Source organism: Antechinus flavipes, chromosome 3 (genome assembly GCF_016432865.1).
Source record: "Antechinus flavipes isolate AdamAnt ecotype Samford, QLD, Australia chromosome 3, AdamAnt_v2, whole genome shotgun sequence".
NCBI classification, from domain to species: Eukaryota; Metazoa; Chordata; class Mammalia; order Dasyuromorphia; family Dasyuridae; genus Antechinus; species Antechinus flavipes.
The window spans coordinates 582,325,464-582,340,388 of record NC_067400.1 but is presented as its reverse complement, the minus strand read 5'-3'; the positions used below and the strand labels follow the sequence as shown (position 1 = coordinate 582,340,388).

The 14,925-nt window shown below is 49.1% G+C and overlaps 1 protein-coding gene across 1 annotated transcript in view; it reads left to right on the top strand.

Annotated features, from left to right (window-relative positions):
• ZBTB40 (zinc finger and BTB domain containing 40) overlaps positions 1-14,925 on the top strand; it is a 63,869-nt gene that overhangs the window by 45,737 nt on the left and 3,207 nt on the right. Inside the window, 12 exon segments of the mRNA XM_051988292.1 lie at positions 999-1,135; positions 3,513-3,714; positions 4,068-4,201; positions 5,460-5,628; positions 5,978-6,406; positions 7,718-7,924; positions 9,018-9,182; positions 12,374-12,588; positions 13,470-13,593; positions 13,596-13,631; positions 13,724-13,810; positions 13,981-14,213. Coding sequence (XP_051844252.1) covers positions 999-1,135; positions 3,513-3,714; positions 4,068-4,201; positions 5,460-5,628; positions 5,978-6,406; positions 7,718-7,924; positions 9,018-9,182; positions 12,374-12,588; positions 13,470-13,593; positions 13,596-13,631; positions 13,724-13,810; positions 13,981-14,213 — 2,138 coding nt within the window.

Below are 14,925 nucleotides of genomic sequence, written 5' to 3'. Positions count from 1 at the left end.
GGAAGGAGAGGAGTTATAACGAGGAAAGTCAAAAAGGATCTCTGGGAAGAGATGAGCCAGGGAGTCAGAGGTCAAAGCCTCAGTTAAATCAAGGCCACGGCGGTAGAGGTCAAATCCAAGTGCTACAACTTCTACCTCACTCTTTTTATTCTCCCTTGATGATAACCTTGATACAATAGCATAGCTTCAAAACCTATATTCTTAGTTTGGTTGCCTTCTCCGGCTCACACAGGAAAAATGCTTGTACTTTTCAAACAAAACTGATCCTGGTTCCTGACCCAAAACAGTTCAGCCTATTTTAAACTTTTATAAATTATTTAGATCTCTTAGTGGGCAATTTTAAAGACATATAAGTTTGAGTCTAACATGTTTTTGCTTTCTTAATTTTTTAAATTTTGGCCAAACTTAGTACTCTTGAAAGTGCCCTCATGACAATAAGACAGCTTAAATTACAAGTGTAATAGACTATTCCTGGGTTAACTTCTGTACCTCAGAGGAGTGAAGGTTTAATGTCAACAGCCAGCTTTGAAAGTATTATTTTCTCTAAAAGATATTGTGGGATAATGGAAAGAACTCTGGGCTCAATGTTAACAGAGCTCCTTGCTGTGTTACTGTGAAGAAATTATTTAATCTTTGTCTTGTTTTTTTCTCTGTTAAAGTGGGAGGTGGGAATGTTGCTCCTTCTGGACATCCCCTACTTCCTGGATTATTGGGGAAAAAGCACTTTGTAAACTATAGAGTGCAGCATGTGCATGAACAGTTATTAGTGGGCATCAGAAGATGGATAAATAAGGACCCAGGGACATTTGGCCAAGATTGTTAATGTGTTTTCACTCTGTCCCAAGATGAGAGTTGAATCCAACTCTGAAGATGATGAAACATTTTACATTGACTCCCTCTCCCTCTTATCATTTGTAATCCCCCTCAGTCTCTGCAGGAGAAACCCTTAAGGAGGTCATGTTGCATCAAACATTATTGTTTTGATAATATCCTTACAGTCCAACCAAGCCCTGATGATTATGGGACTGAACTCTTGAGACGGTACCATGAAAACCTCTCTGAAATTTTCACTGATGATGAGATGATACTAAAGGTAATCTCATCTGCAAGCAGTTTAACTTCTGGAGAAAGAGAGGTAAGAGGGATGTGGTAGGATTTTTGTGAGTCTGTTTTCTGATATTTGTCATTATTAGCCTCTTACTTAATGTTTTATTTTTCCCAACTCCATATAAAAATAATTTTAACCTTTTTTTTTGTCAAATTTTGAGTTCCAAATTTTCTCTTTTCTTTCACACACCCCCATTGAGAAGGCAAGCAATTTGACATAGATTGTACATGTATAACTATGCCAAACACATTTCCATGTAAGTCATTCTATTTGGAAAAAAAAAGTAGACAAAAAAATCCCAAGAAAATTAAAGAAAAAAGTATCTTTGATCCACATTCAGGCTCTACTGGTTGATAATTATGAATCTCAATAAATATTCATTAAAGACCTACTATGCACTAGGTGCATTACTGATCACTGTGTATGCAAAGAAAGGACAATGCCAGAGTTCACAAAGCTCACAATCCAATGGGGAAACAATGTGTATTATGGGGTGTATAAGACATATACAGTAGAGATGGGCTATGGGAGAGACCAGGAAGACCTCCTGATAAAGGTGGCAGTTGAGCTGATGATGATTGAGGACTGCAGGAAATCAGGAGGCAGACGTGAGGAGAGAAATCATTCATCCCAAGCAGACAAGGCAAAGGCCCAAAGAACCCAATATGGAGTAGCATAGTACCTGGCACATAGTAGGTGTTTAATTAATATTTACTGCCTCTCCTCAATAATTGATATATGCTATAGGACTGCTTGCCATCTAGGAGAGGGGGTAAAGGGAGGGAGGGGAAAAATCGGAACAGAAGCGGGTGCAAGGGATAATGTTGTAAAAAAAATTACCCTGGAGAAGGAGAAGAATTCTGTCTGCAAACCAGAGAATGAGAAGGGAAGAAACATTTATGTAGTATCTACAGGATGCAAAATATTATCTCATTTCATTCAACAATCTTTGGGAAATAGATGCTGTTATTATTTCAGTTTTACAGTTAGAAAAACTGAGGCAGACAATGACTTCCCAAAGATCACACAGCAAACAAGGGTCTGAAGCCAGATTTGAACTTGGGGCTTTTTGTTCTAGGCTCAGACAAGGAGGATGGCATGGTAGAAGTTTTCACAGTGATGATGTAGGGATAGAAGGCAAAAAGAGGCCTTAGAAATCATTTGGTGCAGAGATTCTTATAAGTTCCCCAGGAGTCCCTAAATTTGGATAGGGAAAAAAATTCTATCTTTTTCTTTTTTTTTTCCACTAACCTTTAACTGGAATTTAGCATTCCCTTTGATTATGAACATAGACAACAAACTGGAAAAGCAAGGTCCAGGGCTTTATCAGATCACCTTTGGGGGTCTAAGACACAGCAAAGGTTAAAGTCTCCTCCTTTGGTCAAAAAGCCTGGAATTTTACAGATGAAGAATTTGAGTTTTAGAAAGGTTAACTGATTTTCCTTGAGTCACCTAAAACCTGATGTTTAAACCCGGATTATACAATCAGAGATGTAGCAAAATGCAAATATAACCATTTTCATCCCACACCTACTATGTGCAGAGCACAGTCTGACTCTGATCCAAAGGGGAGATGATACAAAGTCCCCGTCTCCGTGGAAACTAGAGGAGTGGGATGTCTCCCCCTGCCTTCCTCAGTGACCCAAGTGTGCGTTTGATTGCATGTCAGTGTTGCATCAGAACGTCAGAGGATCTAGGGCTAGAAGCCTTTTAAAGGTTGCCTAGTCGAGGGCTTCTTCCCTGGGGACTGTGAAGAACTTATTTTCTAAAAGTATTTTGATAACTGCATTCTAGTACAACTGGTTTCCTTTGTAACCCTGTGGGTTTTATTTTATGTATTAAAGCCTCCTTCTGAGTCAGTCCATTAGCTAAACCAGACGGGCTCCCAAGGAAGTCTGTGTCTCCAAGCAAGGCTGAGAAGTCCTGCTTTTATTCCAGCCTATGGTTTTTCACATGAAGTAACTGAGGCCCAGAGAAGGGAGATGACACCGAGTGCCCAACAGCAAAGTCAGGGAGGGGGCGGAAGGGATGAGGCGGGACAAGTGCTCCCTTGCCCAGCATCCTTTTGCCTTTGCGTTCACTCGGCTGAGAACTCGCCCTGATAGGGGATGGAGCCTAGCTAGGCCTTGGACGCTGGCTCCCTCCCCACTGCCTCCTGCCTCCCTCTGCTCAGACCCTCCTCTCCTCGGGACGTCTCCTGATGCTTCCTCCCGTCCAGCCCAGCTCGTGTGTAACTGCCGAGTCTCCCTGAGAACTCCTAAGAGAGAAAGCTGGTGATTGTGCCCTGGTGTCAGCCCATTTAGCACGGTGTCTTGAGAATAGTTGGCACTTCGTAAACGCTTGTCAAATTCACTGGGATGGAGTGCATTGTCCCTGATCTTTGTGCTCGGCACCTGTTTTGAAGGCCCTGGAACAGCTTGTGAAAGGCGACGCTGGACGAGGCGGCTTTGGCTCCCTGATTTCTGCGGTGCTGGAAGGACAGCCTTTATTAGGGAGGGCCATTTGGAAGGTACTGCTGGGGGCCCAGACAGCGGAGCCATGTCCTTTGAACCTGCTCATGGAGGAGATGCACAAGGAGCCCGGTGCCGACTATTTCTTCCAAGCAGGTACATGTTGGGCTCTGCTGCCTGCTGCCCTGTGCTGGAGAATCCGGCCAAGTGGGGCCTGGGACCAGGCAATGACCCCCTTGGGTTAGTGTTCAGACACCAGCAGCATGAACAGGGAAAAGGGCACAGTCATTTGCTAAGTTGTAGTGCCCAGGTAGCTAGTGTCCCCGTAAAATCAAGTTCTTTGTTATCCTCTTGATTAGTGGAGTTTGTCACGTTCCAAATTTCCAGTTTGAGGCAGGAGATGGAGGCTTGTTCTCAGTGCAAAGAGTAGATTTTTAGAAAAGGTGAAGGGTAAATACGGTGTACGTGGTTGTGCTATTGATTTTCTTAATCCCCTTTACTTTCTTTAGTGGCCACCCCAGAAAATGCTACTATAGAAATCATCTTGAGACATGGCAAGCTAATCACTGAGGCCATTCAGCCGAGAGCTGAGCTAAAGTGCCTCACTCCAGGAGAGGAGAAACTGGCGGAGGCTGTGAAGGAGGTAACGGGGCTGAAGAACAAAGGGAGCCCAAACCAGCCCCACTGCTGAGCCCCGGGGAGGGAAGGGCCAGCTCCTTTCAGCGGCAGGGTGATCAAATTGTATGTAGCATCTCGGGCAGATGATATGCTCTATTCTGGCTTCCAGCAAGAGCCAGGTTAGCTGTAGAAAGAACAGATGTTGGATGCCCATATGGGATGCCATGCAGTGCCAGCCACAACATGGCCAGTCTCCCGGAAAAACCAGGTGGGGAAGGGCCACTTCCTGGGGGGGTCAGCTCAAGACCACAGATGTCCTGAATGGAAAGCCTTTGCAAACACAGAATTGGGACGGAGGCTCCCCTGTAATTCATTTTCATTTGAGAGGGGATCACTCTGGTTTTTAGCCCTCTCGAATTTCAGTCCTTGTCATCTTCACACTCACCCCTGCGTGAGGAAGGGAAGCGTGTGTGGGGCACAAACTTCTGTAGAGCTCTAAGAGAAGAAAACTACCTTTTTCAGACATAGACAGCTGTCTGCAGGTGATCTGTTTTTTCTCTGCTCTAATTGGTCTCATGCCTGCCTCCAGGAACACCAGGTTTATCTAGACAGACTTGAAAAGAGTAGAAAGAAAATATCTCTGATACAAAAATTCCATGTGGCCATCTGTGAGTGGTTCATCCTGCTTTTCTGAGCACACTGGCTCTTTCCACTGCAAGGCCTAATGTCTGAAACAGGGAAGCTTTGAAAGAATAGTCTTGGCCCCAATTTAAGCCTTCTGCAATAGTTGAGTTTCTTCTAATAATGTTTAAAACCACTGTACTTCATAAAGTGACTAAAACTGTGAAGCCATCCCTAGTAGTAAGGAGTTATTACATGCAGCCTAAAACCACCGAAACAATTGTCCTGTGACAAGTTTGTTGATGTCCTGGATAGGAGCTGCACTTCACAGAGCCCGTGCCTTGAGCTGCCTTTGTGAGGCTCTGGAGCAGACATCTGAGGGGGCTCTTCAGGCTCCCTGTGCATGAAAAGGTTTCTCATGGAGAGCTCCTGATGCTTAATTGCTTCCAAGCACCAGGACAGTCCTTCCCCTAATCCACCCTTGGCTTCTTTTTTTGCTTATGTCTTCTGAAAGACATAAAGGACTTTACTATGCTAATCACACGGAATTTAGTCTCCTCTGAGATGAGTCCTGCCTTCCTAAGAGACCATAAAAACCAAACTGAAGCAGGACAGACCCCACCGTGTTCACCAAGAACTTCTGTCCCTTGGTCCTCATTTAGATTCTGAGTGCTTCCTGTGAGCCAGCCAGCCCTGAAGCCTCCCTGAAAGCAGCTCTCAGCAGAGCGCAGGAAAAGTCACTCCCCACCATGGAGATCTGCCGCCTTCTCTGCACCATTCATGAGGTCTTTCCAGGCCTGCAGGCGGTCCTGCAAGAGCTGGGGAGCCTGGGTAAGAGACCTGGGGCAGGGGCTGTCCGGAGGTGAGGTGGGCTTCCCCTCCTCCCTTTGTGTCCTTTGGGAGACAGGAGCCGGCCTCCCGGAGATGGGTCTCCTGGTTCCCGAAGTTATTTACTGGTGTTTACGAGCTTTTGCTACCTGAGGGAGGCCTGGGGCATGGATAAAAAAGGGACACAGTTCATGTTTGTTAGAAGATAAAACTAATGATGACATTTTAACAGAATTTGTTAGAAACCAAGTGGTCTCCACTCTCCCCTAAGAAGTCATGTGAATTTTAAAAGTCATAATGAAAGTCGGTTCGTCAAGAGATCCCCAAACAATGACCGTTTTCTCCCATGCAGGTCTCCTTATTAAGGACAAGGAGCAGGGCTCTCCCCAGCGGTGGAAAGTGCTGGAGGGGAAGGGAGAAGCCTCCGGGGCTCCTGATGAGCCTGTGGAAGGGAGCGATAAGGAGAAGGGGGCAGCCCTGGCGGAGGAGCTGGAGAGCAGTGCCGCCCCCTCCCCTAAGAAGAGCTTCATCTGCACAGCCTGTGACAAGAGCTTCCATTTCTACTGCCGCCTCAAGGTGCACGTAAAACGCTGCCGTGCGGCCCAGGGGAAGCAGGTGCCCTGCAAAGAATGTGGCGAGACAAAGGCCTCCAAGAAAGAGCTGGAGAAACACCTGCAGGAAGCTCATGGTGGGGCGGGGGCGCCAGGCACCCCAAAGAAGAAGAAGAGGAGGCTCCCCGTGACCTGTGACATCTGCGGGAGGGAGTTTGCTCACGCCTCTGGTAGAGTTTGCTCTCCCCTCCCTGGGCCGTCGGACACTTTGCGGGAGGGGCGACCTGGGCACGGGAGAGCTCCACCGGGCCTTCTCCTTGTGCTACAGGTTCAGTGTAGAGGCTGGGTGGAGGGGGGATACAGTGACAGGCTCACATGCAGAGGCCTGGGCTCCAGCCTTCTCTTAGACATTCACCAGCATGGTGAGCAAGAAGCCTCCCCTGTGGGGCGGGGGCTCAGCAGGCAGCTGCTCTCGAGGCCCCTCGCACCAGTGTCGTACAAGAGAGTTGTGTCTGTGGGTGAAGTGAGAGGTCCTTGCCTGGGAAGAGTGATGTTCTTTCATTAACAAGTATTCCTGATTTTTAAGCAGCTGCCAGGGATTATTCGGGGCCACAGAGATAATGGCAGCCCTCATAGTGCCTTCAGGCCCACAGAGTGCCTGGCACAGATTATCTCACCCCATCCAGCTTCCGTGGACAAGGACAAACACATCTAAAATACAAAAACAAAATCAGGGCCTGAACTCAGGCTCCTGGGGCGGGAGGCACTGAGACGGAGGTCAGGAAGGGAGGGTGGGCCAGCACTTCCCACAGCCGCAACACCAGGTGGTCTCTGACTGAGGATCTGAGTTAAGGGATTTAACTCACATGACCAGGCTATGTTAGAAGGGAGACCCATGTCCTGGTTCTGAGGCGTGCTCTCTGCTTACTGTGCTCCTTCTGACAGATAAGTGTAAAATGTACAAAAAGAAGTACAAAGTGATATTGGAGAGGGAGGTGACTAACTGGGGCAGTGAGTCTTTTGTAGGGAGGGAGCTGGGGGTTGAAGGAAGCTGGGGATTCTGAGCAGTGATGATGGGGACAGAAGTCATCTGGCCTGAGAGCAAATGAACCCCTTTGGCCGGATGGCAAGAAGGAGGACTATCGCACACTGGGAGGGGAGACTGAGGACTTTGGGTGATTGCATTTGATCCTAGAGATAGTGGGAGCCCTGGCCCTTATGAGCAGGATCCGAGGTGAGCCACCCGGGGCTCTGTAACTGGCCGTTTGGTGGTGGCAGCCATCGGCATTCCCATGAAGAGAGACCCCGAGGGAAACTGTGACCACAGGGCCCAGTGAGGGGTACTAGGCTGGGGGTGGGGGGAAAAGACTTTGGGAATGCCAGTTGGGCAGGGGAGAACCAGTAGCCACAGAAGGTTTGGAGCCATTCTCCAAGGCCGCCCGGCTCTGGTGACTTGGCTCTGGCTGGGACTGCCATTCACAGGGCGCTTCTGCTGGTGACTAATCGCCTCCGTCTCTTGGTCTCTGGCATGGGTCTCCTAGGGATGCAGTACCACAAGCTGACGGAACATTTCGATGAGAAGCCTTTTTCATGTGAAGAATGTGGGGCTAAGTTTGCAGCCAATTCGACCCTGAAGAACCATCTCCGGCTTCACACCGGGGACCGCCCTTTCATGTGCAAGCACTGCCTCATGACGTTCACACAGGCATCCGCCCTGGCCTATCACACCAAGAAGAAGCACGCTGAAGGTAAAGCCTTCCCCTGTAGACGGAGCTGGAGCCCAGGCCCAGGGCCCAGCTCAGGTGCTGCAGAGTGAGTGGCTCCTTCTGGGCTCCTTCATTTCATTGTCTGCGAAATTTGTGCAAAATCCACTCATTTGTGGAGAAGGAAACTGAGTCCTGGAGAGGTAAAGGGCCTTGCCCCAAACAACCCAGCTGGACAGCAAGTAGCAGGTTGTGATGGAATAGAAATGGCCTCGAAAGTACCTGTCATCTCTACCGTTCTTTGATCTTAATAATGATGGTGGCTCCCTGGCACGTGTTTGGATGATTGAGAATATGTACATGTGTTTGGGTAAAAGGGCAGGGCTAAGGATCCTAGATATGAAGTGTTTGAAAATTAAATAATATCCTGATTCTTTTAGTGTTTTATTTTATGCTACATTTCAGAATTGCCATAGGTTATTGTGATTTACTGCCACAATTTGCGATAATCTTTGCCATGTTTGGCTGTGTAATGATACCCTTTCCCTCCTTACTCCTCTATAATCTAGCATTTCAATAGTGTATTATTTTCTCCAAGAACTTTTATATGAAGGTTCTTTTTCTTAACAGTCATTTGCTTTGTTAGTGCTATTTTAAAGGCAACTTGCCTAAATTGTGTCATAAGTTTCCAAAAAGTGTCATAATACCAAAAGGTATTCCTTCCTCCTGCCTAGTTTCTTGTTTGGTGTTTCTTACTCCTGAACGAGCTTATCCCTGTGTGCAGCCTCCACCTTGTGCTGGTCCTTCCTGGCTGCCAAGCAGCTGTGTGCTCTTGGGCCAGTCCCATCTCTGACTGAGGAGGTGGTCCCTGGGGTTCCCCTCCCGTTCTCTAGCATCCCTTCCAGCGCTGGCTCACCGCCAGGGCAGTTCAAAGTCAGAGGTTCTATCACTCGCCAGCGACCATCTCGCAGGGCCTGTCAGACCTGTAAGGGCTCTTGCCATGACTGGTGTTAGAGGGTCCGACATGAGCCTTCAGGACACCTTTGTGTGCCCCCAGTACTGTAACGTGACTCCCCAGAGCTCCTTTGCCACGGGCTGGCTCCACAACTCAGTTATAACTTGTACCTGTCGTTTTCAGGGAAGATGTACGCTTGTCAGTACTGCGATGCTGTGTTTGCCCAGTCGATTGAGCTGTCCCGGCACGTGCGCACTCACACTGGAGACAAGCCATACGTTTGCCGCGAGTGCGGCAAAGGCTTCCGACAGGCCAATGGCCTCTCCATCCACCTGCGGACTTTTCACAGTACGTGTGTCAGGGGCCCTCTCGCCAAGGGGGTTGAACGGGGGGCCAGTGTCTGTCATCCTATTCTTAGAACAACTCAGGGTTCATCTCCACATCACAGAGAAAACCAAATGTCTTGTGGATACTTGTTTTTAGAAACTGAGCTTAATCTGTGTCTAATGGCTCAAGCATAGGAGGAGGGAATGGTCTGGGCTCAGAGTCAGGAAAACCCAATTCCTTTGGACATTTGGTAGCCATGTGCCTGTGGACAGAGCGCCTCGGCCCAGCCTTGGCTCTCTCATCTCTTAGAGAAGAAGAAATCTGCAGCTCTTCCTTCCCGTGGGCCAGGTATTATGTAAATAACAACTGGGGTTGCTGGCTGACCTAGATACAAGTTTTGTTTGAAGGAAAATCCCTCGATCTTCTCACAGAACGGGCTCATTCAGGCATCAGTCTGCCGGCCATGGGGGGTGGGGGGTGGGGGGGTGCCCTTTGGCTCAATAATAACTGCTCTGATGACTTCTGTCATCACTTGCTCTGGACATAGGGTTAGCGTGTGTCCTCGGCAGCCTAACACTGATGAGGACATAAGCTGAAGCAGTCACAGCCGCAGCCATGGCGCGGTCCAAGAAACGGACATTTGGAGAAGGAGGTGGATCAGTGAGGGTACAACTCAGGTTCCGAGAGGGCCCTTTGGACCGCAAAGGATGAAGGGGGCCACAGGAGATCCTCCAGGGAAGGGGATAAATCAGGCCTCTGTGGGACCCTTAGGAAACACCGGGATCACAGCTGAGGCATCCGGCTGGGACAGACTCTCTCCTGTACCTGGAGTGGTGAGAGAGCCTGCTGAGAGATGGCTGCAGGACAAATGAGAGACTGCCTTGTCCCAGGGAACCCCCAACTCGGGCCTTCACCCGGCCTGGAAAAAGTGAGAGTCAGATCTGTGACACATAGGCCCTACCCCTCCAGGTGAAAGAAGAGGTTCCCCTTCGGAGTCGCATGTACCTTCGGCCGTTTCCTGTGTGATTACAGCTAAAGGGGACCAAGTAGTCACACTCCCCACTGCTGGGCCTCTGCAGGCCTAGGCTTCCATTGCTTTTTACAGCTTGCTTGCTTGCTTGACCTTCTTGTCTTTCACAGAAGGTCAGAAGTCAGTATCTAATCGAACTGATATCTGAATAAGAAACCCCTCTACAATAAAAGCCGACAAATGACCCACCAGCCTTTACTTAAGATCTGCATTGACAAGGACCCAAACTCACAACTGCTTCTGCAATCACTAAGATTTTCTGAGCCTAAATTTGCCTCTTTAAAACTAGGATTCAATACTTCCAGTCCAAACAAAGCAAAGCTAATCTTTCTTCTTCCCCACCTACAACCCGCCCCCAAATTTGTTATTGTAACAGGATGCTTCAAACATTTTATTTCAATCCATTCACAGATACTTATGTATTAAGGATTCTGCAAGATTCTATGAGAAATAGAGTTAACAGCACAAGCTTAAGGAGCTCATTATCTCATTGCAACAAAAGCAGTAAATTTCCAGTACATAGTAATAGCTGTTGTTGTGATAGTTTGATATCCCATCTTCTTACTTGAAAAGATCTGTGTTTTCACTGATGTGGGCATTCCTTCCATCTGCTTAGACCGCCATCCCTCCAGTCATTTTGAGTTGCTGTGGCCAGAAATATTTATCCTCTAATGTCCGTCCTTCTGATGATGACCTTTCCACTTTGGTCTTCAGAGTGCTCCAGGTCCATTCTGATGACTTGCCAGTACCGGGAGCCTGGGGGAGCTTTTGGAACCCAAGAGTCACCAGGCCAGAAAGACGCATCAGAAGTGGACCAGGCTAGAGGCATGGGCCACCAAACCCTACAGATAAGATGTGTAAAAGAAAGGAAGATAATGTGGCTTCCTTTTTGCCTCAGAAGAAAGCCCATGTTTTCCCAAACCTAACTCAGTCATTTGAATTTGGCAAGCACTTAGGAAAGGCCCGTAAGCAGTGGAGATGAACCGTAGATGCACTTTAGGCCTTCCTCTCAAGGAGCTAGGAGGCTAGTGAGAGGCAGGACCAATGGATAAATAACCATGGACAAGGGAGAGTAGGCTGGTGCAAAGGAGGCACCCAGGTAAAATGCTGTGGCGATAGCAGAATAGGAAAGGGAGAAGCAAAGGCACTTTACAATAGTCCCCCTGGCTCCTGAATATCCTAGGTTTATGAAGCTTTTCCTCACTCCCCTGGAACACTCACTCATATCCCCTTTCTAGGAGAAGAGGCCTGAATTCTGAGAAGGCAGGAGACTTAGCCAGTGCTGTCAGCTCCTAAGTCTCAGAGCTGAGACTCAGACCCCTGCTTCTGATCACAAAACTAGCTGAACTCCACCTATTCTGTACCATGAGTTTTTTCCCAAATAGTATTTTTAAATGCCTCCTGAATGCTTAATTGAGACTATAAAATGAATTTCATTATCTTTAGTAATCAGGCACAATGACTGGCACCTAGTAAGCATTTGGTAAGTGCTTATTGATTGATTGATTTGAATATTGATCCTTACATAAGTAGAGAGAAAGGCACCTTTGTCAAGTTAGCTGTGGCTATAAGTTTTGTAATTTTTCATTTGTTATTCAAGAAGGCTTTCTCAAGGGCATGGACTTGAAAAGACAGAGAGGAATGTGGGCACATAGATCACAAGAGCATGAGTCTGATTGGAACGGAGCTTTGGTAGCCCAGAGTTGAAGCTCAACTCTGTAGTATATGTGCAAAGGAAGATTGTGGACTTGGGGGTCATGGAGAGTGGAGAAAGGCTGGCCAGACTGGCAACAGCTTGGGAATTTGTGGTCACATTGAATAGGAGGACCAGAATTAAACTGCAGCCTGAGGAATTTAGATCTATTGTTTAATACTAGGAGAACTAATGGACAGTACAATAGACCATCCTTGGGAGCTTATCCGAAATACCTTTGGGAATCATCTTTGCATGGGTAGAAGGGATGGATCATCCCCGTGGGGGGACTTGGTATTATCTTACCTGGAGGCAAGGTTTCCACCATCGTCTTAGGATTTGGGTTTATAGGGGATGCGTGAACAAGTGTTTTTCAGTGGAATAGTGATATGGATTACTAAGAGTTTTGTTTCCTTGTTTTTTTACTATTTAATACCTGTGGCTTTTCTTCTTTTCACTCACTTTCTGCCTCCTGTTTTACGGCATCAGATATAGATGATCCCTATGACTGCAAGAAGTGTAGGATGAGTTTTCCCACTCTGCAAGATCATCGAAATCATATCCACGAAGTCCATTCAAAGGAGTACCATCCCTGCCCTACCTGTGGGAAAATCTTCAGCGCCCCGTCCCTGCTGGAGCGACACATGGTGACCCACGTCCGAGGGAAGCCTTTCAGCTGCGGCATCTGTGACAAGGCCTATCAGGTGAGGGCACCTTCTCCCGGCTGCTGGACTTGGCACGGGTCCATGTCCGTCCTTCTGGAGTCTGATGCTTGTGTCATCCTATTCAGCTACAGGCAGGGATGGATCATTTAGAGATACCAGCTACTCTGGGAGAAGCCCAGGACAGGGGAAGCTAGACTTAACAGGAGCAGAAAATTTGTCAGTTCTGCTCCTCCCATCTCTGAGAATTCAGCCAAGCTTCCTTGTTATGAAATCACAATGAAAGACCTGCTTTCTTCCTTGAATGTATATGTTCTGTAAAATATAATGACTGTATGCAGAGTTTGGAGGTGAAAGGAGGGAAGGAATTGGATGCCTTTGGTCCAAGGCCAAGATCAGTGTCAGAACGTGGGAGAGAAGGGAGCAAGCTTTTATGTAGCGCCGGGATACAATGTGTCAGACACTGCACCCAACACTTAGAGCTATTATCTCATTCAATCCTATCAATAATGCTTCAGAGTGGGTGGTGTTATTGCTCCCATTTTACAGAGGAGAAAACTGAGGGACACAGGTCACATGCTTTGCCCAGAGTCACACAGCAAATAAATCCTTGAAGCCACATTTGATTGTGGGGAATTTCAAATATCTAGAATTAACATGAGTGGGAAAATTATCCTAAGGCATCAGCTCAGTTGGAGTCTGCTTTTCTGATAAAACTATTAACCAAATAAATAGCAGGTCAGTCTAAATTCAGAGACTCACAAGCCCTGCTAGGGTAAGCGGGCCAGCCGCTGGCCAGGCTGAGAGGGGCTGGCCGGCGAGCCCCTTTCTGACCCTGGGCACAGGGAGCGAGCCCCGGCAGGCTCCTGGAACCCTTTCCCCCAGCACAGTTTGAGACCCAGCCTTCCCCTACTTATTCACAGCAATTGTCTGGCTTGTGGTATCACAACCGGACCCACCACCCGGACGTGTTTGCTGCCCAGAACCACCGCTCCTCCAGGTTCTCCTCCCTGCAGTGCGGCTCCTGCGACAAGACCTTCGCCAGCACGGCCGCCACAAGAAGCACGTCAAGGCGGAGCACGCAGGTGAGGGGTGCTCGGGGAGGACGGGGCGCGGCTCCCCGCCCCCGGGCACAGACGGGCTGATCCCCCTTCCCGCTCTCCCTTCCCCTTCCCAGACGTCACGTTCCACGAGTGCGAGACCTGCCAGGAGCTCTTCCCCACCCTGGCTTTGCTCCAGGTTCACGCCAAGTGCCGGCATTCAGGTCAGTGGTGTTCCCGTGGGACGCGCTTTAATCTCCCCCGGGGGACCCCTCCCCCCATTCCGCTCCCCTCCCGTTCCGGACTTGGCTTTTCCTTCTCTTCCTTTGTCTCCTGTGGCCGCGGTCACTTCTCCCTTCCCGCCCTCAGCCCCTCCCCTCCCCCTCGCCCCCAGGTTCCCAGCCCTTCCGGTGTCTCTACTGCGCGGCCTCCTTCCGCTTCCCCGGAGCCCTGCAGCACCACGTGGCCACGGAGCACTTCCGGCAGACGGAGAGCACGTTCCCCTGCGAGGCGTGTGGCGAGCTCTTCATCTCCCAGGCCCAGCTCGAGGCGCACTTTGAGGCCGACCACGCGAAGGTGGTGGTCACGGAGGCCCAGGTGGCCGCAGCCACCACCCAAATGGTGCAGGTAATTCCCACCGCCGTTGTCACCGGGCGGCGCCCCGGAAACCCCCGCGCCGCCGCCCCGGAAACCCCCGGCCAGCCCTTTTCCGGCGCCTCCTGTGCCTTTGGGTCCTACTGCTAAAAGTGCCAAAGCCCCTCTGCCGATGAACTTGCCCTCCAGGATCCTGGGCAAGTCATGAGTGTTTCTTTGGGCCTGGAAGGCGCTGCCTGGTGCGGAGGAGGAGGCCACTGCCCCAGTCCTGCCTTTTTGTCAAGGAATATCGCAGCCTGTACCCGCAGCCTCTGAGCCATCCGGAGCAGCGGAGGAAATGTGACCAGTTAGCCAAGATGAGCTGGGGGCTGCAGGAGAGTCCCGCGTTAGGTTCTACTCTGGGCTCCGGATTTTAGGACAAAGTCCCCACTGACCACCTGGGTCAGAGGTCAAGTGGGGCATGACGTGCCTGACTACGGATGGGGTAAAGGAGCTGAGCACGTTTAGCTTAGAGAAGGGAAGACTGAGGGAGCAGCTGATATTTTCTGGGAGAGTTTAGACCTCTTCTCCTTAGTTCTGGAGGGCAAGCAAGACTGAGAGCAGAGACACAGACTTCGGCTTGATGTAAGAAAAGCCTTTGCAACAATGAGCAGGGTCCAGGAGCGGCCCTGCTGAGCAGGTGTTGGAGTCTAGGACCCCTTGTGAGGGAAATTCCAAAAGAGATTCCGGGACTCACCGGCCTGGA